The sequence below is a fragment of the Corvus moneduloides genome, chromosome 13, assembly GCF_009650955.1.
Source record: "Corvus moneduloides isolate bCorMon1 chromosome 13, bCorMon1.pri, whole genome shotgun sequence".
Lineage (NCBI taxonomy): Eukaryota > Metazoa > Chordata > Aves > Passeriformes > Corvidae > Corvus > Corvus moneduloides.
In genome coordinates, this window is record NC_045488.1 from 10,752,761 (window position 1) to 10,777,434 (window position 24,674).

General features: G+C 45.8%; 1 protein-coding gene across 2 annotated transcripts; it reads right to left on the reverse strand.

The window, feature by feature from the left end:
- On the reverse strand, positions 1 to 24,577 carry DPP8 (dipeptidyl peptidase 8). 2 transcript variants are annotated; one of them, XR_004242786.1, is made up of 20 exons: positions 24,483 to 24,553; positions 22,171 to 22,440; positions 20,555 to 20,667; positions 19,493 to 19,666; positions 18,445 to 18,613; positions 17,151 to 17,261; positions 16,685 to 16,813; positions 15,169 to 15,230; positions 13,967 to 14,067; positions 12,472 to 12,649; positions 11,098 to 11,257; positions 10,265 to 10,344; positions 9,726 to 9,878; positions 9,019 to 9,154; positions 8,137 to 8,282; positions 7,489 to 7,635; positions 6,930 to 7,066; positions 5,623 to 5,765; positions 4,826 to 4,937; positions 1 to 4,252 (listed from the first exon to the last, which is right to left on the reverse strand). XR_004242786.1 is itself a non-coding variant. In XM_032122860.1 (20 exons), exons 2-20 carry the CDS (start codon positions 22,427 to 22,429, stop codon positions 4,130 to 4,132), a joined length of 2,649 nt encoding a protein of 882 aa, XP_031978751.1. In that variant the 5' UTR covers positions 22,430 to 22,440; positions 24,483 to 24,577; the 3' UTR covers positions 1 to 4,129. The 2 variants fall into 2 exon arrangements, 1 of the variants encoding a protein (XP_031978751.1); XM_032122860.1 differs by having other exon boundaries at positions 6,914 to 7,066; positions 24,483 to 24,577.
- Between the last annotated feature and the right edge of the window lie 97 nt (positions 24,578 to 24,674).

The following is a 24,674-nucleotide window of genomic DNA, read 5'->3' on the forward strand; positions in this document are numbered from 1 at the left end:
TTCAATTTATTTAGCAGCATCTTTATTGCAACAAAGGTTTTGTAATAAAACGCAGCAAAACTAATGTCTCCACTTTACATGATTAAAAGCCATGGAGCTCGGGAGGGGGGAGGGAGGGAGCCCAATAAACCCACTGGAGTGAGACATGCAATTTTGTTAACGCAAACAGCAGGCACTTCATGTTCTCGAATTAAACACCTGAACTTCTACTCCGCAGAAGAGCCAAGTAAAAACTGCAGCAAGAGCTCTCTCCCCCTTCTGAAGGGGCACACACAAAGTCTCTGCAGGGTTCTGACACTCAAGTGAATAGGCAGCCCAAGGCAGGGGACTCCTGGCCGATGTTTCACTGACTTAGACTCTGTTATTGCCTCGGCAGGGGTTGGGTGTCATGGCAGCAGAGGAACAGCCGGACACACGGACACACACGGTAGGAACACAACCCACTTCTCCTGGCAGGGAATATGGGTTGGAACTCGGAGTATGAGAATTCTCCATAATTTCCTACCCAGGTTCAGATGCAGGTGCTCCAGGGTTAAAGCATTACTATATCATCCCACTCGGAAATTTTTTCCATAGCCTATTTCCAAATGCCACCAGTAAGTAGGGAATGCATTTTCCATTCTAATATAATGAGGTTAGTTATTTTCAAAGCTTTGCTTGGTGCTTTGAGCTCATTTTTCCATTGAGTTTGTAAAAATTAAGCATTTCTGGGTAGATACTAATTTTACTGTGTTCTGAGTAAAAAGAGATCACTGAGAACAAAGGGAGGTGCGGGTGAAACCCAACAGCTTTGCACATCCCACACTCACGAGGCATCACTGGAAGCTGCATTAAAATGGGGTGAAAGAATGGGCTTTCACCAGGAACAAGCACAACCAATCCCAACCACCTCGAAAGAGAGGAAACTGCTGGCACCAACACACAACTTCAGTATCTCAGCACTCAGATCCCCATATTTCATATATATTCTTAAACACACGAAAACATTCATCTCAAAGACACCTGTGCAACTAAATATCCACCACACAAGGAAGGCTCAGTCCCGCTCCTGTTCAGAGCAGGGCTCCTGCTGGGCACAACACCCCTAGAAGGCAGAGGGGCCTCCACAGGAACATACCAACCTCTGGTTTGGGAGCCACAGCAAAGGCTCCTCCTCATACCTTTTTGCTCCACAACCTCCCCTGCCCCCCCAGGATCTCACTAGTTCTGTTTAAAACTCACATTAACCAAGAGATTTTTTAACATGCAGGAAGCGATGAAGTACAATCCCAAATATCAAACAGGCTGGAAACCTCCTCAAGTGACATTCCCATCTCCAGGACTGTAATGTACAGCCTTGTCCTGGCCCTTGGCCAGACCAACACTTCACCATACAGGGTGCAGGAATACCGCTACACCCAAAAAATAACGATGCAAAGTCCCTCAGCACTAACACCTTCCTACCTCTGTAGTCTCGATCACAACGGGGTTTTTCCTTTCTTCACTGGGAAATTAGCTGGAACCAGACTTCATCTAAGGCATCTCTTTTGCAAGAACTACAAAACTCTGGTGATAAATCCTTCCAGCACTTCCACAGGATAAGAGAGCACGGGGTCTTAAAGTGCTTAACTACAGTAAAAAGAAAAGAAAATGGTAGGAAAGAAAGAATCCATAATTTATGTTGCAAAACAGAGCAGTTACAGTATGTTGTACTTTAATAGCTTTTTGATGTATATATTTAAAACAGTAGAAGGATGCATTATTAAGAATTATATGTCAACACTTATAATCACATCCTGCCTCAAATCCAAACCCAGCCTGGCTTACTCACGTAATGTTTAGTTCTTCAATTCCCAAAAAATGCAGTGTTTGATGAAGGCCATTTTTGCTCTGTTTTTTAAACAAAACGATCAATTTTGTCTTAAAAATCATATACACTTACATTCAAGGGTAATCACCTCTAGAAAAAGAACAAAAAAAACCCCAAAAAAGCAAGTTAATTTAATATTGAACAAAATATAAACAACCTTGGAGAAGGTGAATACTATCCATGGGTAATTTTATACATATATGTATATATGAACAGATATAGATATATGTATATATAATACAGCATAAACATGTTGGGAACACAATGAAATTCCAGAGGAACAGCTTATTTTTGTCTCTCCCCACTGTTGTGTTGCACATGTGCTGCTCTCTCGGTGCCGACTGTAACACAGTCCCCAGGGATGCTGCCTTTGCTTCAGCCACAATCAACCGCTAAGAGAAGACATTCCTGGAGCTGGGCTCCTTCCGTGCCACGCCCTTCCCAAAATCAACCCGTTATTGACCTGCTAATGGTCTTTTAACTGATCCACTTGTAATCACTGCGATCTGAAAACCAACAAACAGCCCGAACCAAGGCTCCCCACTGCGGAGGAAACACTCCCTGCACGCCGGTTGGCTTTGGCTCCTTTGTGTATCCCAAAAACCAGATCCTGTTTTCACACACGGCTTTTACAACCGTGTAACTGCCCCAGCTCCCCTCCCTTTAGTGCACATGCCCAGCAGTTTAACTGAAAAACGATGCGGTTTGATCAGATACAGCCAGAGTCTGTTAAATCCCAGAGTTCTGGGATCAAGCTGAACAGTACAAAATCAAGAAACGTACAAGGTTACAACATGTGGAGTTCTAAGAGCGTAAACACTGAGAGTGATTCCAGATTTTCTGCAGATGAAAAGAAAATCATGCTCTGCTTCCCTCTAGCACCAAAACAGAAAGAAAAGGAAGTTCTTGGGTTTCTAAGAAAACCGTTAAAACTTATCAGAGTGTCAGAGGCAAGTCCCAAGGGGAGAATTTTCTGGATTAAAGAGAATAATTTTCGATGGATTTCTATCCTAAATTACCTGTTGCCAGTTAAAAGTGCCTTCACACACTTACGCTTTTCAGCCAAGCCTGCTGCTTAGTTAAAACCAACCTCAGTAGCAAAAACACAACTGGGACTGCAATTCCTTGAGGGTTACCTGAAGCTGTACAGAAAAGGGTTCTCAAAGACAGCATCATCAGCATCAGCATCATCAACATGCACAGTAGTGCTAGAAAGGATCCAGGAATAGGGGACTGGACAGGACACAAGCCTGGGAAATAGCCCCTCATACATGAGGAAATTCAACAGAACAGTTCATATTGCCTCGCATATAAGGTCTCCCCACACATCCTCTGCAGACCTTGGAATTAGAGTATTGAATTTCTAAATTGTAACAGGATGCATATGCCCGTATCATGCTGATGTGAGGGTAAGGAAGGAGTATTGCAAACCCAGCTCCAGAGTGAACATCAGGGAAAAATCTCAACAGGATGCACTTTGAAGCTTGTTTGAAAATTTACAGTTTCAGCTTTTTAACTTAAGTTAGTTTGCACCTCAGAATAAAAGATTCTTAAGCCCATATCACAGTAAAGTATCAATTCACTTCTCCACTGAAATCAAGTACAATCAGGATAGGTTCTCAAGCTGCTGCAAGAAAAGACAATGATTTATCCTAGGGGAGAAGGAATCAAAGAACCTGGCATCAACTGATCTGAATCCAAACTTTAAATATATTAAGAGGCAGCTTAAAAGTCTTTCTTCTTAAAAAACAATTAACATCTAGATGAGGGATGTGTCCAACTTGTGACCAGCTTCTAAGGAGTGAGACACATCCCTTTCATGAAGCATAAAAGCTATATGATAGCATTTAAAATTAATAAAAGTTGTAACCATTCAGGTAAACTCTTGCTGTGTAGTGAGTAAATCACCCAGTATTATGTAGTAAGATACCAAGGAACACACTGTAAAAATACATCAATTATGCCATAATGCTTTTAAAAAGTGAAGATCTGGTGCTGTAGAAGTACGTTATTTTCAGTTTCAGCTCGTCCCCCAAGAGAACACCCATGGTACTGTATTATACCACAGACATTGGATTTTATTTACAGCTTAAAGTTATTAGATCACTGTACTTAAATTTCCTGTATGGCACCAAATTTACTTTTAAAAAAGTGTCTGTGAGGGTGTGTACGGGTGTGTACATGTGGCAGGCACCAGAAAGCAATGTTCCATCCTATTTTCTCTAGTTTCCTACACCTCCCTGTCCGGAGAGCAGCTGTGGAGCAGAGTTTTGAGGTCAGTCACATGGCCTTCATGGCAGCAATGCGAGAGCCCAGGTTCTCCTGCAGGTAATACAGCAGGTGCAGTTCATAGTGCTCTCCTGACTCAGGGACTCTGATGCTGTGTCTCTCCTGAGGGTAGATCTGAAATGTAAAATAAAGTTGTAAATATCCAGAGGAGCTGCAGGCGCCAACATTTAAACCAGTCCCAGAGCCACATTCCAAACGTCCATGGAATGTCCCTGCATTAACTCTGCACCTGAACTAACACTCCTCATCCTCCATTGCCTGAACCCAGGAGAACCCACTGTGATCCAGCTGTGCTGGAGGGGATCAGCCTGGCTGAGCAGAGGCAGCTCCTGGCCAGAGCACATTCCCAGTTCTGCAGTGTGGTGTGGGATCCCTGGGCTCCACCTGCACTGAGCCAGCAGGGTTTAATTAAATGAAGAACCCTGTTCCATGCTATATGAATGCTGCTGCACTGCCTTCCAGCTGCAGATCTCCTCAGAAACAGCCTTAACTGCTTATTTGCCCAATTTTTCTTTTTGTTAATTCATTTAAATAATATTAAAATATTAACATTTAAAAAATTATTGGCTCAAATGCTACAATTTTATCCTAGAATTCCAAGCTGTCCAGCACAACCATGGTACAAGTTCCAGTTCTGGACTCCTCCAAGACAGACACATCACCTTTACGCCTTGGTTCTGGCCTTACCTGTAGGTCATAGGGTTTCCCAGCTCTCACCAAAAAGCTGAGCAAAATACTGGTGTGTGCAAAGTGAACATTCTCATCCAGGAATCCATGTAGCAGCAGCAAACGGTTTGGTCTGGGAAATGCAAGAGAAAAAAGTTCTAGACAGAATCCCACTCATTTCACAGTCCACACGCATCCCTACAAAAACACTCCTCAGAAAAAAATACTTGCATTGAAGGCAGTGATTTCAGTTGTAAACTGCTCTGGATAGACACATTTCTCAAACCTGTTCCTTGCTCCTCTGAAAGTTCTTCCTGCACACGCATATTACAGTCATACCTTTTATTTGAATATCTTAGTTATTCTCATCAATGCTTCCTAGCTTGGACAATACAAGGCCTTAAACCTTGCTGATTGTCAGCTCTTTGGCAAGAAAGCCCATGGCCCCAGCTTGCTCTGCTGTGTTGAGAGAGCCTCAGAACATACAAAAACATCCCAATCAACTAATTTTTGTTTAGCTTAATGTGGCTCTAAAGTGCTAATCAAATTGAAGATATGTTTGTAATTTCTTAGACATAAAAGATAGTCTTTAATTACAGCTACTATAAAAGGGCTTACATGAAATGGTCTGTAATTATGCAAATGTTCATTTGAGTATTAAGTTTATTAGTGTTGGGTATTGGGGTTTTTTAAATTATTATTTAATGCTAGCATTTGTGATTCCAGAAATACCAAGAACAGGGAGATAAAAACGTGTCTATGGGGCTTGAACTTTCCTGGTAGGAAAAACAGAAGACAAGAGCCAGAAGCAAACTTACTCAGAAGGAAACTTCTCAGCCTGCATGGCCACGGATCCCAGGTAGTAGCCCTGCTCGTTGTGCTCTGGGTGGCCCATGTAGCGCTCCGTGTATCCCGTGTCATAGAAAATCCACAGCGTGACGGGGGCTCCAGCTATGGCCACCTGCCAGTGCCACAGAGAGGGGAGTGACAACACTGCCCCCTGACCTGGCCACGTCCCTCCCTCCCACAGCTTCATCCCACTGTAACTGTGGAACAAGCAAAGCAATCCTTGCTGTCCCTGCCCCAGCTCACACACAGCACAGCTCAGCTATGACCCACATGCACCGGAAACCAGGAACAGCCTACAGGCAAATTGGAAGCAACTTTAAACATACCACTTGCAAGGGCTGCTGACTGAAGTGCATTCTGTGGGGTTCTGTGGGTTTGGGTACATTTGCATGCCTAACAGAAACAGCTCGCTAGGACTCAGCAAACTACCCTGCATAGCTACCACCAGCTTGCAGAGGCTTGTGGAAAAAAAGACCCATAAGAAAAAAAAACAACCACAAAAACACCCAAAACCCCTTTGCAAGGCAGGTGTTTGTAAAGGTAAAAATACAACAATTTTAAAGGATTGAGACAAATAATTATTAAACCTCCCAGTAATATTAAGGTTGGACTTCAAGAAAGCAAGAGTAGTCACAAAGAACAAAACACATCTCAAGGGCAATAGCCAGCTCTTCCCACATCTCTACCCAAAGAAAGTCTGGCTGTTTATTACAGTGGTCTAAAGTCAGGCAGGCACAAGAACCTCTTTCCAGTACCTCTTCCCATCCCCAGACTGTCCTTCTGGCTGCTTTAGAACATGCTCCTATGCAGCAGCATGGGCAATTTGATCTGGGAATAGATCAGTCTGCAAAGGGAACTACTCTCTCAGGGCCAAAAAGAGGGAGAATGAGAAGGAGGTGTTGTTTTTCACCAGGATTGTTTCCCTTACCTGGTTCACAACACAAAGAGCTCAGCTGGCACAAAGTGGGCAGCAGCTGACATTACCTAAGGTACCTTCAGCACAGGTGACCTGAGATAGGTAGAGCTACACCAGCACAGTTGCCATTGCAAGCTCAATAGTCCAACAGTTGCTAGAAAAGCAACTTCTCTCTGAAGTCAGCCAAACAGAAGAGTCTTGAAGAAAACAGCCACTGCACTGTGTCCTAACTTGTCTAGAGCAAGCTCTGAGGTCTTTGTGCTGTGATCACCCATGGAAGTCACACTATTAAAGGAAAAATTCTGTCTGTACCACTAGAGTAAGTACTCAACACATGAACATACCCTGAAGATATCTGACCTCTGTGTTAAAGCCATTAGGGAGAGATAGCCTCCATAGGACCAGCCATGAATGCCAACACGCTCCAAGTCGATGAAGTCGTACTGCGATGCCAAATACTGCAGCCCTTCCACCTGGTCATCTATTTCTATCTGTCCCTGGGAGGGCAGAGACAAAGGTAAGTTCTGTTAGTTACAGGCCAGTGTTACGTTTTCAGGATTGCCCGAGGTAACAACCTTCAGAGCTTTGGTGCTCAAGAGTGATCCATGCTCAGAATGCAACTGTCCTGCTTCATATGAGCTGCAAACTGTATCTTTGAGGAGTCACAGCCTCATTATGAACTACCCTGTGTCAAGCTGGAGCTGGGTTACAGCCTGAAACCATGACATTTTATCTTTCCTACATCAAGCATCTTTCCTCCCTCAACTCTCACCTATACACACTTCCTGTCCCCAAATCCCAGAAATGTCACACAGGCAGTGCTGGGCACCTGTGCCAAAATTCCTGCTTCAGCGCTGCTAACACTGGGACTCAAACCCATCTCTGGCTGAGAACAGAGCCAGACTCAGAGTCCACTTACCATTTTGTATTTAAAGGCTCCTTCAAACTTCAACCCTCGGTGGCAGGAGCCCCTATTGTCAATGACAACGACAACATAGCCTAAAGAGGCCAAAGTGTTCAGTCGGAAATACTTGATTCCTTTAAACCGGTTGTTCACCAGCTGTACCTGGAATACAAGAGCAGCACAGAATCCAGAGGTCACCTCTTAATCCAATTTCAGATTTTATTTATATTTATCTTTAAATGCTTTACACAATTTTATAATGTGAAGTTTTCAAGATCCCTACTCCCTGCTGTAAGATTCCCTCTCCCTACTATGCAATAAATTCTTCTCCCAGTAAAACAAGCCATTCTGTGTCATGGACATGAAGAGTTGAGGTCCAGTGAGGCAACTGGAGAGGAGAAGGAGACAGAACTGGGAACAAGGACTACCTGATTCCCTTTTCTCTCAGTTCCAACTCTGCTACTGCATATCTGTCCTCAGACAAGTGGCAGTGCCTGGATCCATGACCTGGAGATCATGAACCCTTACAGCACCTTTGGCCAAGCACATACTCACCGAACAGGCAAAATGCCACCTGCTGCCCTCAGCACAGAGCAGGAACTGTTCCTGCACGAGAGCCGTGGAGTGATCCCTGCCAGCCCACCCCACTGCTCACCAGCTCACCTGAGGGCCTCCATAGATGAAGAGCACTGTGGGGTACTTCTTCCCAGGCTCCAGGTTGTGGGGTTTGTACATCATTCCATACAGCGTGAACCCCGTGGAGCTCTCAAAGGAGAACACTTCAGGGGGAATGTAATCGGGAAGAGGACCTGCCATGGGAGGAGAGCCTGGTTTAAACAGGAATGGATGAGTAACACAGCTCTGCTTGACCACTGCCCTGTCACCAGTCTCACTGCAATCCCAGTGGAGGTCTCCCACGCTTTCCAGTGGATGTGGCTGGATCCAGGCAGAGACCGTAAATGGCCCAGCCCTAGGTGAGCTTTCTGAGCCCTATCACAACAATTCTCCTGTGAACAACAGTAAATCTCCCCTGACAGAGCCATTACAGATGTCCCATCGCTTCCTAATCCCACTTAGGACTCGCTACATTAACACATAGAAAGCACAGGACATGGAGTATGCCTCAGGTAAGGAGAAATCAAAGGGAACAGAAATCCAGCGGAAGATTATAGCCCAAGAGCTGTCTCACAAAGACATGAGTAGGCAGCAGCACACACTATTTAAGAAGTGCACCTCCCTCCCCATGAACACACTCTTTAGCAAGCACATCATACAGAGCAAGTGAGAGCACTTAAATCCCTCCCTGAGCTAAAACTGGCAGGAGAAACTTGGTAATTTCCACTTTAAATTCCTTCATGGTCTGTTTATATCCATTTGTTGCTGAGCTGAAAATGTCCCTCCTGTACTTCACAGAACTTCTCACAAAAGCCTGAGTTTCAGAAACAAGACTGGTCAGTCAAAACAGCAAATCTTGAGCAAGCATACACTGGGATATCTTTCATCCATTGATCTTGTCCTTTTCCTGTTCCTCCTCCATGCCATTACCTGCTGAATCTAAAATGGTAGCCCAGAATTCCTTAGTCCTATGAGTTGCATCATTTTCTGATCCTGTCAGCCTGTACAGTGACACACAGTGGGGGTTCTTCTGATTACTGTACTTGCTGATGAACATGTCACAGTCCTGGGGAGAAAAAGAACATGCCTTGAACTCCTCAGTGCAGAGGTACAAGCAAGTGATCATTTCTTTTTGCATTTACATCTTTCAGAAGATGCTTATGGACCAAATTAAACCAGAAATCTGAGCACTTTTGCTTCTGAAACACTACAGTCCTTAACACTCCGAACCCAAAGATACACCTGCAAATCCAAGAGTGGCATGAGGAGCTGGTCACACACCCTCTTCTGGGTCATGAATTCCCAGCTGGATTCCTGGAACTGCACCCAATGCTGCCCAGGCTCATCTCATCTGGTGATTGGTTTCTAGTCCACTGCAGGCAGAGAGTCAGGCTCACAGAGTTTCAAACAATTCATCCCAGCTCCTTTTGCCTGAAGTGAGTTGGAGAGCAATGGAACCAGGACGTCAAGTCTGATTTCCAGGGTAGTTTTACACACTGACTGTACAACATACAGGAGGGCACAACACAGCCTAAAACCTGCTTTTGTTATATATAAATACTGCCTTGTCTGCTGAGTGACAGGATAAGCCTGGGCTAAGGCAGAGCAGCCCAGCCAGCCCTGGCAGGCACAGGTACCTGGCTGACACAGCAGGCGTGTGAGTAACCGCGTTCTGTCAGGCGCTTCACTTCCCCGGGGTTCTCGTAGTTAACAACATACAAGTGATGCTCCAGAGGTGAGTCTTTTGTGCCTTGAAAGTACACCAGTTTTTTGGTTTCATCCACATAGATCTGTCAGGAACAAAACAAACAGCATATCCCTCAATATCCAGTTCTACCACCTCAAAGTCTCCCCCACATCCCTCCCGCCCCACTTCCATATGGCTGAGTTGGAGCCCAGCAATCTGCAAGGTATAAACCAAACAACTGTTCTTACTGTCCACAACTCTGTCAGTTTAATTCAAATGATCGAAGAATTCATACAGCTCAGAGCTACAAGAGCAGCAGTTTGGGGACCATTCCTTCCCTCCTTGTGCAAGCTCACAAGTTACACAGAACAGAAATACTGTGTATTTTGGCTAAAACCATACTGGATTAATAGGTTTATGCTGATCCCTCCAAGGGACCATCTCCCTGTGTGTGTGGCAGGATATCCATGATGCAAGAGCAAGACTTACATTGGATCCATGTCTGCCAAGCACTTCCCATTCCCCACTGGTAATTGCTATCTCCTCTTTGATGAGGCACTTGAAGTCACCTGCAAATAGCCAGTGTACAGAGATTTTTATTTCTAAAAATATTTTGTCACTTGCCTAGAAATAAAGGTTTTATACTGAACAATAGGCAGGCAATGGAAATACGAGGTGTCAGAAATGGAAAATTTTGCAAGAATTTTGCTTTTATAAGATGATTTCATTTCCCTTAGAATGAGGGAGATTTAGCATGAAAAAGAAGTCAGATGCATTTAGAGAAATCTAATCAACCCCAGATATAATGCTATGTGGAAAAAAGACCTACAACAGTTGCAAGGAACTAGTAAAATTAGGTGTATTTTTTGTGCATACAGAGTTCAGTAGGTGCCTTCAACACAAGCTAAGTAAATTAAGTATCACAGCATGAAATTGTGAATTAAAGAACACATACTGTGGAAAAAACCACTCTGGGAGCTTTGCACACAGTGATTTCTTGCATCTGAGCAACAGCAAGTTCCAGCAGTGAGGAGGAAAAGCCAAATATGTCTCACAGTATCACAGGGAGCTTGTTTCCCATCTGGTTTTTGGAAACTTTTCCCTTTAGTCCATAAGGAAGGATCGGGGCTAAAACTAAGGCATGCTGAAAACAGAATAACCCCTGTACAATTTCCAGAGGAATGACTGTACACTGAAGTGCTTCCCTGGACAACAGCAGAAGTTTCCAATGAGACAATAATTCCTGCCAGCTGGAAGGACGTTTATTTCCTCACTGGTCAGCAACAAATGCCCAATTAAAGCACAAGAATTATTCCCCTTACTCGGAGCAGGGAGGCCTCCACAGGACCGTTTGTACTTGCTCTCCTTCAGAACCGAGGTGACCTTGTACAGGTGTCGGAAGCCTGTTTTGCACTCGGAGGCAAAAATGAACTCTATCTCATCTTCATGGGTTTGAGGGAAGACATGGAAGATATCATGGATCTGAGAAGACAGAGCAGTGGATTATCGTCATCAGTAGGACTCTGGCACTGCAGTCACACAAAATATGTTCCTCTTGCTGCTTAACACAGACCACACAGTCCAGGCTAACTGGGTGCAGCATTGTCCCTTACTGGGAGAACCAGTTACACTTGGAGCCAGGGGGGTCTGCAGCCAGTGCCACATCCCCACAGCTCCAGCTTTCTGCCAGTCTAGCTCTATATCCTGGTCGCCAAACTAATTAAGTTTTTCTGCACCTGCCCTTCTACCTTAGACACAGAGGTGGGTCCACCTCTGCAGACCTCTGTCCTGTGCTGCCTGCAAGTGAAGGATTATTTAAAGAAGGATGAGCTGACATCATCTTCCGATTCATCAACATGTCAGCTCTTGCTTCAAGGGACAATCTTTGAAGGACTTGGGAGTACTTATCTTCACAGTATGAGCTGCCAGTCAAAAATCACTTCAGCCAGTAAAAATAATGGAGAAAGCGAAACTCACTGCACCATCCTGAAACCAAACATTTACTAAGGAATGTGGTATCATAGAGAGCACTTGCTGTATAGGGACTGTTCACTGGAAGCTTCTGTGCAAAAGTTCTCTGCTGAAAGATCCAACTATGTGCCAGTGATTGATGCTCCCAGGCACACCTCCAACGGGATATCACTGCAGAGTCATGGATCTTTATGTGCACCAGTGTGAGGAGAGGCACAGTTTACAGCAGTGACCAGGCACACCCGTGACTGCTCTCAGCACAGGCCCTGCATTTCACCTCCCAGAACATCACACCCTTAACCTGTTTCACCAGACCAAATGTAGTTCAGGAGAGGTTCAATGCGTGTTAGCTGACTCTCAGGACTTGTTCACCCAGTGTCATCTTGATAGATCTTTGTTGCCTAGAAAATACTTCATCTGGTGGCACTGCTGGTGATAACAATTGCCAAGAAGCTGGAGAGTGCCAGTGACACTGTGGGCAAGGGGCTGCCTGGGAACACCAGAGCCCTGGGCTCTGCTCCTGGCTCTGAGCACTGCATAGACTCAGGCAAAGCAGCTCTGTTTTCACATCCCAAATCTGTTCTCTACATCCTGTTTTTCACAGCAGGAAGCCCCGAATATGCACAGAACTTGCACTATGGGATCACTGTCCTTGACAGCACGGTAACACCAATGTTGCTCGATTGCTACAAACTGTCAGAGAAGGCTGAAATTCAAATTCTTACATTTATCCAGATGTCTGTTGTTTCTTCATAAATAATGAAAGGTGTAACAGAATCTGGTACAGCATCAATAAGTTTCTGTCTTTCCATTGCATCATCTTCTGTGGTGATGAATAATGCAGGAGGGATCAGGACTATCTGAAGCCGAGTTTGGGAGCGATCAAGCAAGATGGACCAGATGCTGTTGAGGACACAGATATTAGAGAAAATAACATGCAACCATGAGTATGACACAAGTCTAAAAATCTAAGCAGACACTCGGTAGCACTAGGCATTTTGAAGGAGTCAAGAATATTCAATTGCAGATTAAGTCACGTGCAAAATTTCACCCACATAAACAAATTTCTTCCATAACACAAGAACCTATTTTGCTTCATTTTAATATTGCATAAGCACTGCAAGTTCAAAAGTTTAACTCATTCTGTTCTCCCTGATTTGAATTGTGCTTCAAGGGAGAAAAAGAAGAGAAAAATCAGAGGGAATAATGAAGCAGAAAAATTTCAATTGAAATTTCAGGATGCTTGTGAAAATACCACTTTTAGATCTACACCTGGCAGAGAGTAACACTGGCACCTAAAGGGACCAGCAGCATCCCCTGCCATATTCTGATGGCTTTACATGTAGCTCCAACAACAATCCTGCAAAAAACAGGATAAAGTAGCAAATGTGTCCCTGGATTTCTTCCACATTTGGATGGGAAAGAAATTTAAAAGGTGAAAGCCATCTTTAGATTCAAAAACTGGAGGAGTGCAATTCTGGAAAACCATGGAATCATTTGGGTTGGAAAAGACCCTTAAGATCATCGAGTCCAACCATTCCTCCAGCACTGCCAAGCCCGCCACTAACCATGTCCCCAAGTGCCACATCTACACAGCTTTAAAGTCCCTCCAGGGATGGTGATTCCACCACCGCCCTGGGCAGCCTGTGCCAGGGCTGGACAACCCTTTCAGTGAAATACCCTTTCGGAGAAGCTTCTGGTGAGTTAGAAACACTGTACTACATCATCTACAGGGTTAAAATGACATGCAAATGTAAGTAGCACTTACAGCAGGTTTTCTGATCAGTAAGTCTGGTCAGCAAGGATGGTCCAGTGGTTAGGGCGCTAGCCTAGGGCCTGGGGGACCTGGGCTCATTTCTCTCCTCAGCCACAGACTTCCTGCGTGACCATGGCAAGGCACTTAACCTCTCTGGGCTTCAGTTCCCCATCTGTAAAATGGGGATAATAGCACTGCACTCTCTCTCACAGGGATGCTGAGAGGACACACACATCAAAGGCTGCGAGTGCCCAAACCCAAAGCAGTAGGGCCAGGGAGCAGAGAAAGACACAAGGAGGGCTCTGGTTTGGCTTTTGGAAAAATGGTCCCCTTTGCACAAACAAGTTGGTAGCAATGTAAAAGTGAAAGCAGGCTTAAGCTGGAAGAAGACAGAGACCACTACAATCTGCTTCTGACTGTATGACCCCGAACCCTCTGAGCAGAGACAGGATTAACATACGCACTATTTTCCTTCTGGCGTCCACCCAGCTCTAGCAATGTACTCTACTCCTTCAAAGAGGATCTCGAAGGGCTGAACTAGCTCTTTATCCACAACATCTGCAATCTGTTGACAAAGCAGCAATTCAGTGACACTGAGATGAACCCCCACAACCAGTTTTTCATGCACGATGAGAGCCTGGACACAGAAGACTTTTTCTGTGCAGCTCATGCAATTTAGATTGTTCAGCCTTTGCAACACAGGGGACTGAACCCCATCTGCAGCCAGACCCCAGCACAGCAGGAGAGCTGCACACTGCCAGTACAGCCAGGGCTGGGACCAGAGAAATCTGGACGCTGCTCACAAACCCATCATCCATCTCGCACAACTCATTTGAACTCTCAGTTCCCCCCCGTAAAGGGGAGGTAATTTGTACCGAGCTCTTTTGTAGGATTTTCATGGATAGGTGCTGAACATCCTGCATGACACCCAGTTACCAATGTGGTTCTAATTCATGATATGCAGTGCCGCAGTCTGCCGCTGCTGGGACTGGGAACAAGTCCCAGTGGTACCCAAAGTGTCCTGAAGGCTTTCCCTGCCTTTCCTGGCTGACACCAGCATCACTATCCCAGCAGGTGACTGCTGATGGCTGAAGCCTGCCTTTCCTGGCTGACACCAGCATCACTATCCCAGCAGGTGACTGCTGATGGCTGAAGTAGCTCAAGAGTTGGGAGAATTCCAATAATTTATGGCTGTAATGAATCTGTTTGATAAGATTAATTTCCCATCTGTCCAAAAATCTTGGACTGGGCTGTGGAAATTTCTCCATCTGTTTAAAAATCCCAGGGCAAAAGCAAAGTTCATCTCTTTCCATATGTTCATACTTTAGTAAGGTGATATACTGTATTTGCAATACAGTTTTCCCAATATCTGCAGCCAATCAAGAGATCAGTCACATAAGAAGGTGTAACCATCCACACCTACAACACTCTGCTCTGCAGCTGAGTTCACACACCAGTGGTAGCGAAGGAAAGCACAGCCTTGAGAAATACTGCTGCACACTGAGTATCTGCACAGGAATGAGCCAAGGGCACTGCCTCCAGAGAGGCCAGGAAGCCATTGCAACCAGGAAAGTTTCTTTGTACAGAACTGGAAAATGAATTTTACAAAAAAAAAAAAATCATAGCAATTATACGTATTTGGCAAACAAACAGAACATAGACTTACTCTGCCTTCTGCATTGATTGTCACTTCAGAGATCTTGAAAGTGACCTTTGGATTTGCTGTACCTATAAAAACAGATGTTAGCAGTCAAGCACCAATTGTTTGCTGTGCATTACTGTGGTGTTATTCATACAGGACTGGAAAAGGCAAACAGAAGAATGCTCTTTGATCAAATAGCCTCCCTGCACGTGTGAGAGACACCACAGAACCAAGAAACTGCAAACGTGAGGAGATTTAGAGGATGTAATCCTGCAAACAGACCAAGAACCACACTACTGTAACAGTCAGTCTTCTCTCCCACAATCAGTGGATGCATTTACAGGGTGAAAGTAAATGCTCAGGAGTGAATGGAATAGCAAAGCAAGCTTTGGTTCACTGTTTGGCTTTATTCCAAGGTGGTACATAGAAACTGATCCAGTGCTAAAGAGCATCAGTGAAAATCAAACACCTAAAAACCTACTGCCATCACTACTGCCATTATGATAATAAAGCTACATATTGTTTAAGGGATTTGAGCATTCGTTAGCTTGTTTCCTTTGCACTGAATAGAGCCACGGCAAAACACTCTCAGAAATCCGAGTGTTCACAAGCACCAAAAAACCACGAGGTGTCACCTCTTTATTCCCAGCCTCACATTGAGCCCTTGTCTCTCCTAGATACAAGCAGTAAATCAGGAAAAGCAGAAATCTTTTCCAGTGAACTGGGGAATCTACAAGATCTGAATGAATTCTGCATCTTGAGAATGTCAGCCAAACAGAAGGTATTTCTCCAAAAAATGAAGATTTCAGGAGTGAGGAAAGAGAGCAAACCACTGTTACCGGAGCAATGTGTTCCACTGTGACAGCAGGGACATCTCAGAAGGGTAGAACTGTTCAAACTTGCCCCACACCTGAGAGTGAATCAGCCCTCAGCAGGTCTGCTTAAATCCCACTTCCCTGCTTCCAGTGGCACTCCAAGCCTGCCCTCAGCCCTTCACTGCTGAAGCCTCCAGATCATCCACTGTCTTCAAATGTGACCACAGGTAGTTTTCCTGGCAGGCCGCAGCAGGACAGGTTTGCTGTTCAAAGTCCAAGAGCAATCCTGGAGATCAGAGTCCTCCAGAACTTGAACTGCCAGGGCAGTGCCAGCAGCTAAACAGAAACCCTCCTAAAACCCCAAAAGGCTGTAATTCTGGAGCTGTTCCCTCAGAAACACAGGATTGTAATGAGAATCAACTCGCCAGCAACTCAGGTCTGCCAGGATCCCAGAGAGTGGCTCAAACAGTGACAGTGAGAGAAGGTTTCTGCCAACTCCTGACCCCAGAGCCCCCAGTAACCACACGGCTGCAGTATCAGCACAGTCACCAGTGACTCATCCAGCCTCCAGAGCAGCTTCCCCAAACACATTTGCACCACCTGGACACCAATTCAAAGACGACTCAACACCTCTCTGCTCTAAGCTTGGAGAGTCACTGCTGCCAGGCACATGGAATAAAATAGGTGTCTTCCAGAAACATGGATGTAAAGTTTCAGGATCTCACCAGTTTTGGGGTACCGGAAGGAATCTGTTCTTCTTGTCTCCAGCATGGGTGATGTGACATGGATAATTTCTACCTCTGACTCATCATTTTCTTCATAAAGAATTTGAAGAACTTTACCCCCATCCAGTGCTGTAAATGAATTAACATTACCAAATTACAGAACAGAATTATCAGTTATTGCAGGCATCAGTATTCTCTCAGGAGCACAAGCAGATTGGAAGGATGAAGAAAAATCCAACAAAGCCTGTGATTCATGTTTCATTAAAATAAAACACTGAGACTCTTACAACTCCCACCACTGTAGTGAGAAGGGAAGTCTCTCCCCCCAGTGCTCACTAGGCCCCTGTAACCGGTCCCCGCTGCAGACAGCTCCAAAGGACGCCATTCCCAATTTGCATAAAGTAGGAGGAAGAGAGAGCTCTGCACTGGACAGGGCTTGTCAGACACGCTGGATCCCCACACTTACTTGGCTGTGCCTTTGGGCACCACCAGTAGCCAGTGTATCTGTCAAACTCCTCCTGCAGCACAAAAGTAGCCACGCCAGCAGATTTTGGATCCTCCTCAACATTGGCCAGCTCTAAAAAAAGACACCAAAGAATTAGTTTGTGATGTGCTGCAGAACCAAACCAGTTCTGCATTATCCCAAACACAGCCCAAGTTCACCCCCAGGGAACCATTACATGATAATAAATCTGACTTCTCAGCAGATTTGTTTTCTGCTTCCAGCCTTCTGTGTTCATATATTAGGGAGGATTTAATCCTCTCTGACATGGCAGCTTCTTTTAGGAAAGGAAAGCCATTCTCTCTTCTTACTTGTACCTAATCAGGCTCTCAATTAGTCAAAGAAAGAAAATGTTCTCTCTACCTGAGTCCAGTGAATTGGAACTACAACTTTTAAGAAAATCAAAACCCCAAACCTTTCTGAACAACGGAAACTGAAAACATGAACATTCAGAAAAATGAAAGCATCAATATTTCATTCACTGTACGAACCAAAAGTAACAGACTTACATAACATCTCAACATGATGACATATCCATAGGGCTTCAATATTTTTCCTGTTACCCTGGAGGTAACTTAGCAGCGCTCCATAAATAATTATCATCTGAGAAGGAGTCATTGCTACAGTTTATTTTTACTGTACTTACATAATATTTTAATATTTAGCATTTAAATAGTCTAAAGCATTATTATAAAGTGTCAAAAATTTCAATTGACTAAAATTCAGATGATATAGTTTAAATACAAAATGCAATTGATTTTTAAAGTGTTTTATCCACAATTTCCCATTTTCTTTCTTCCAGGATAAATGCCTAAGAGTTGGAGAGGGTAAGCAGTGAGAACCTAAGTTATTGAGTATAAGGGGACAGCAGAAGCCCCAGTGCTATTCAGAAACTGCCTAAATTGTTTCTAAAAGTCTCTGCAACCTGATTTCACTGGAAGAAACTTTCCTCTAGCTCTATTCCACCCACAGCTCCTCCACACAAAAAAGGCTGTTCCATAGAAAAGCACTGTGCTGTGTTTCAGAAGAGCCCTTCCATATGTATCCAACAAACAACGCATCCTGCCAGATTGCACAGTGCAGGGAAAAGAATCATTCCATATCTGCACTACAGGATGCACACGGAATGTGACAAACAAGGTGGAATAAACAGTGGCCATTACCCTCATTTCAGGAGAACCTTTAGTTCCATTGCTTAATGCAGTCTAGCAAGAACAAGTGCAGAGGAGGTACAGGAATTTAATTCAGGATGCATTACCATTGTGCACAAACGTCAGCCTCCTTTCTTCCCTGGATTCTATATTAGATATCCAGATGTCATTGCAATGGATAAATGCCATCCAATTCGGATCAGCTGGACAAAGCTTGGGATCCATCCGGATATTTGGACAACTGGTCTCTACTAGAATGGGTCTTAAAGGCTGTTGCTGTTTGGAATTTAAAAAAAAAAAAAAGCACAGTAAGATATAACACAAGAACACATCCACCAAGTAACCTGGATTTTCAGAAGACCGCAGCAGTGTGGACACTGACTTCAAATACATGTTTAGAGAGGAATCTATTCCACACACAGAAAAATACCATGCAGATATTTTATAGGGAAGTTGTGCCTCTACCAAGGTCACACCAGGCCTCTTTCCCCAGAGCTGAGGATCAGCCCCAAATCAGAGGGCAGCTTGTGTAGAGAAGCCTGGCACACTCTTAAAAACAGCACCCTGAAAGGGGCTGGCAGAACATGCAACCTTGTCCTCCAAAAGCAACTCAAGATACAGTAAATTACCTCTGACAACAGGGTTAGACAAACACCAGGCATTTACTATAATAATAGTAAATTTTTTCAGCTTTGAAGGCCAGCTTCAGCACCAGCAGAGTGAAGGCTGCTTGTTCTGCAAGTTGTACAGTCAAATGGTGTAAAAATGGTGTAACACATCCAGCACTGACCACAGAACAATGACCAGGAAACTGCAGCCTGGGGATAAAAGTTGTCTCTGATGTGACGTCTGACTCTGTGGAAGAGCATGGAGCCTTTTGTTGTTTTTTATGGACACTGCTAGTCATGAAAAACCAAACAAATCTGGCGTCCTGCCTTGCTGCCACCATTTTACCATTTCTTGTAGACCTGCATCTGAGTTTCTACAATCATGGAAACACACCCCTGTGGATAACCCTGTTTCCACTGTTATCAAGGTCACTTCCTGTGCTAATGCAATAACTACTGATAATCAGCTCTCTGCTCTCACTCCAAGCCAAAGGAGGTTCTTGCCAGAGCAAAGTCCTGCAGAGAGACAGGAGATGAGTAAACTCACGGTGAATCCATGGGGGCCTCCATCTTTCACATGATAAATCCCACTCCCCGCCTGGAACAGGAAGGTGCCGCTCTCTCGGTGGTAATCATAGGAGGCAATCCCAACAGTGCCGATCCGCTTCCTCTCCCGCAGCAACTCCTCTTCCCGTGAGTACATCCCATAGTCCAGGATGGCCTGAAAACAAGCAGAGAAGCCCAATCGACACCTCTGCTCTGCATGCTTACCCTGCTTCCAGGAGCAGATGGCTGAGCAGACATCCTCCTCCTCCAGAATCCTGCTGCCGGCTGGAAGCCAGCTCCGGTTTTGCCTCTGCCATCAGCACTCGTAGGTGCAGGCCATGATCAGATCCCACACAACTGTAAACTGACAGCCACTCCACCCATTGCAAGGCCAGCATTATTCCCAATATTCCCTGGTATAAGAAAGCTCAGACTGAGGGTCTGTTATTTCTAGAATGAGCCTGAGAGGCTTTGCTCACTTTCCCAGACATGCAGTGACTGGTCTGGTGGGAGGAGAGCCCAGCCGGAGCTTTATGTCTGGCTGACAGCCCTGGTAAATAACATGGGGAAAAATACACTTCATTCCATGTGGGGTTTGTCCCACCTCCTCCAACCTGCCATGGTGCATGGGATGGGATGGTGCAGGCTTGCTGTGGGCAGCAGGGAAAAGGGAATCCACATTCCAGTGAGTAGGAAAGGGATCCTCTGCTCTAGCATGAGTCATGGAGCCACTGACTGATCCTCGGGGGAATCATCACTTCCCCTGCAAGACAGCAGGGAAGTGATTGGAGACTACAGGCTCCTTCAGCAATCCCCAGGATCTCACAGCACAGAACTTGATGCAAATTAGCACTTGCAATCTCTGCCAGCAAAGGAATCATCCAGCACACAGAGGGGATGGAACTCCAAACACTGAGGAGAAAGCTGTGCTTCATTTTGGGATGGCTGCAGGGCTGGCATGTACAAGAAGAATCTTAAAATTTTTAAGACAATAAACTTCAAATTTTCAGGATGAAAACCCCAAATCCCACGTGCTTGAAGTAAGAAAAAAATCAGGACCCACCGGAAAAAGATCCAGAAGAGGCTTCCAGGAAAGCAGCAGGACAGCAGCTTTGTTTATGGTTTTGGGAATTTCAGAATAGAAGAGTGTGTTCTCCCTGTTCTCCCCAGACATTGCTATAGAGAAAGTGAGGAGAAAAAAAAAAATGTATTAGCTTTCTGTTAATAATCCAAACACTCTCAAAGGATGCCCGAGAACAATTTCCCAGGCCCTTCCTACCAGAGGAAGGACTGATGGTCTCTGCACTGCAGCCTCGCTCTGGGAATTCCCTGCTTTGCAGAAATGCAAGTCACAGAGAAGGCAGAGAACAATGACACCCAGGCTTACCCCACGCTGTCTGAAGCACTCTGTGTTTTCTTATTGCCCTTTTATTCCATAAGCTTTATAAATCAAGGAGGGCTTTTGTGCCAGTTCCCCTGTCTGGGATACACGGCCTGTGTTTCAAAAGTAACAGACCTTTAGGGAGGTTTGGACACCCCTTTCCTGCTCCTCTCCCTCAGTCATTGAAAGTCTCTCCTCAGTCAATGAAACATCATTCAGGTTTCTGAAGGCTCCTGCCCAGGCACATGGGGATCAGCCCAGAGGGAGCCAGGTGTGCTCCAGGGAAGGCCAAGCCTGGTCTATAGCTCAGGAAGTGGCACTTGGGAAACCAGAGCTCATCCCAGGGGAATCAATGTCAACACACCCATGATGTGCTTGAACTCAGCATCATCCAAGAATTATGACCCCCATCCTATGAAAAGGGGAAAAAGAGCAGCAGTTTTCTGACTATGTCACTGCACGGCACACGCACTCTGTGAATCACAAACCTGAGCTTAAGCAAGTAGCCTAAGTGGCAAGCAGTGGGGCTATTAACATGGCACTGGTTCAGCCATTGCTTCTCTCCCTAATCCAGGTTTTCATGGATTTATGTTCAGCTACCACAGCTCTTGACAAAAGCATTTCTCTACCACAAGGCCTGCTCCAAAAAGCCACTCAGAGGGTTGCTCACGGTACTGCTTATGATGCCAAATCACTTCTATCAAATGAACATTAATTAGTGAAACAATGCACAAGTGAGGCACTGAATCCAAGAACAACAAACTACATAAAGTTTTTTATTATTAAGACCAAAAATGTTAAGAAAAGTATTTACTCTCTGAGCTGCCCCTGACCTACACTGCTATTTATTCCCCAGGGTTCCTGGAAAACCTGCGCCATTGGTAGCTGAAGCACAAAGGACTTCCAAAATTACAGTTAAAATCTCTGCTTTGGAAGGAAACTTTGAAGGAGAACAACGTTCTACTCAACAGCTGTAATAAGAGAAAGGAGACGAACCTGCATAGCTTTTGGAGAGAGTATATACGTGGGGTGAGAGAAAAGGGACTGAACAGACTTCCAGCTTGGGAACATGCCCCAAAGGATACTTCCGAGTTCTTTTCCAGGCCTAATGGGTCACCTCCAATCATGCTACTCCCATGGGAAATTACATCATAAGTTTTAATGAGATATTACAATCACAATCATGACTTTTGACCAGCCAGTGTGGCCTGGAATCCCTTTTGATTTAACTACCAGGAACACCCAGCTGTCAGGAACAGTCAATCCCAAACAGCCCTGCACTGTCACAGCCAGCTTACCCAGATAGTAGATCCTATCGGAATGAGGTCCTTCAGGATCATTTTTCTTCACAAATGTGAAGTCATGAGGGGCTTTTGCCATCATGTATCCATGATACTTCCGTGTATCTGTGAGTAGTTTCCGAAGCTGGCTCCAGGAATGCCTCTCTACATAGAAAGGTTCCAGTTTTGGCTGCTCCTCTCTCGGGACCTGCTCCTCACGACCTGCAGTCTCAAAGATTTCCAGGCCCGGCTGTTCAGTTTCCATGGCTGCTGCCATGTTGCATGTTTCTGGAAAAAACAGAACAGCTCCAGCAAACCCTCACTGCACACTCCGAACACACCCCACAGCAAAACTGCTTTAAGAAAACCATAATTTCATGTGGTGAATAAAACCCACGGCAGAAGGAAGAGGATTAGGAAAGATATTTCCACCCTGGAAAACAGGCTGGCACCACTCAGCCTTTCAGAATGGGACTAAAGACTTCATGAAGCCACAGATTTATTGTTGTGTTTCCCATGTCCACACATACCAGCCACTCATTTTAGTTCATGAAGTGAATAAATTCTTCCCTTTTAAGCTCCTACCTGCTTCTTTGCCCACAAGACCTGCACAAATATCACCTCACTACACTGATATCAGAACAGGGGATAATTAGGAGTGGAGGAAGAGCTGGGACAAACAACTGCTTAGCAGAAATAACACTGGTAGCTGATCTGGAACCATCAGGCCACACAACAGGCTTAGGCACCTCATGTCTTTATTCCCATTATTCTCCCATAACTTCTTGGGTTTGTTTGTATCTCCTTTCAAACTAAGCCCAGAAGGGTCTAGCAGTGATCAACACTATTATATTGTCCCAATTACAAGTACCAGAAGGAGACACAGTGAAAAAAGCATTTCCCAAACAGATTTATCTGCAACACAAGTCTTATCTGCCCAACAGGTTGTTAATTCAGCAGGTATCTCTTCCTGCAGTCAGCCGTGCTTTACAAAGTGTATCTGAGCTGAAATTATCAGCCCGGACATCTGGCAAGAGGAAACCAAGTCCTCCCACTGTAAATCCCAGAGCTGAGGGCAGCTCCAAAAGGATCCAAGCTATAAATTCCTGTCACATAGTTCATTTCTGGAGAGCCCAAGGTGTAGGGTTGTCAAACCTCAAAGGGAGGGAGGGGGTGTCTATATAAAGCATGGAAAGACTGCACAAGTGTTGTGTACGCTGCTAGGGCAGAGCATGTTGGCCTAAGCCTGACAAACACTAATACAGCCTAAATAAAGCATTTCCCTCGAGCAAACAGGCACTAAAGGATCACTGGAGCTCAAGGCACAGGCTTGGACAGCTGGCAGAGCTCTCTGATGGACTGGCTCTCCCATGGCTCTACAGAGCAGCTGAGACATGTCCCCAGAGGAGTGAAAAAGATATGATCTGCACCTTGATACAAACCCATCTTAACACAAATAGTTTAGTTTCACCTTTGGCAACACAAACCAAGTAAACACAGATCCTTCTTCTGCCCATACTATTTACAGCACAAAAATCCAGAACAGAAGAGCCCTGTCCAACTGGAAGGAGGGTCCAAGGCATGCACCGAGCAGTGCTGTGCTCGAGACAGTGTCAGGAACTGACAATGAACCTTCAAACCTGAACCGCAAATCTCGTTTAATCTGCAGAATTTCCAACAAAGAAAAAACCTCCTTTCCCCACCTACCCCCAAGATGCTGCTATTTCTTAACCCGACCTACTTCTCGCAGGAAAAGGGATAAAAACCGAAAAACAGCAGCCGTTAACGAGCCAATAGCAGTGGGAACGGCCACCCGGTACGGCAATGTCAGCCCAGGGTGATACTCCCAGGGATTCCTCCACGGCCGGGGACAGATCCCGGGGGTCCCTCCACGGCCGGTCAGATTTCGGGGGTTCCTCCACGACCGGGGACAGATCCCGGGGGACCCTCCACAGCTGGGAGAGGACATCGGGGGGTCCCTCCACGGCCGGGAGCAGATCGCGGTAGGCTCTCCCCGGACAGGGGTAGATCCCAGGAGAGCCTCCACGGCCAGGGGCAGATCCTGGGGGAGCCTCCACGGCCAGGGGCAGATCCTGGGGGAGCCTCCACGGCCAGGGGCAGATGCCGGGGCGCCCCCAAGGCCAGGGGCAGATCCCGGGGATCCCTCTACGGTCGGGGCGGCGGCCAGGCCTGGCAGGGGGCGGAAGGCCCGGCCGCCCCGGGTCAAGCCCTCTCCTCCCGCCCACCTCAGGAGTCCCAAGGCCCCTCCACAGGGGTCCTCCCCGGAGCGGAGCCCCCTGCCCGACCCCCGGCGTTTTCCCGGTACTCACGGCGCTCCGCGGCGGCGCTGCTGCCGAACCGCCCCGCCGGGCCGCTGCTACAGCTTCCGCTTCCAGGAGCGGCCACGGGCACCGAGCCGTACCGGCGATAGCGCCACCTGCCGGCCGGGAGGACCGAAGGCGAGGGTGCGACATCCTCCCGGGCAACGAGGACCGGGGACACGGGACACAGGGACCAAGGCC

Bases quoted from the DNA above. Each gene is read 5' to 3' on its own strand.
- DPP8 (XM_032122860.1), bottom strand. From the start codon at position 22,429: ATGGCAGCAGCCATGGAAACTGAACAGCCGGGCCTGGAAATCTTTGAG. The intron at 20,668-22,170 runs GTAAGCTGGCTG...CTTTCTCTATAG, and splicing joins CGATAGGATCTACTATCTGG to CAATGTCTGGGGAGAACAGG. The intron at 9,155-9,725 runs GTACCTGTGCCT...TTTTCTCCCCAG, and splicing joins ACGCCTGCTGTGTCAGCCAG to GACTGTGACATGTTCATCAG.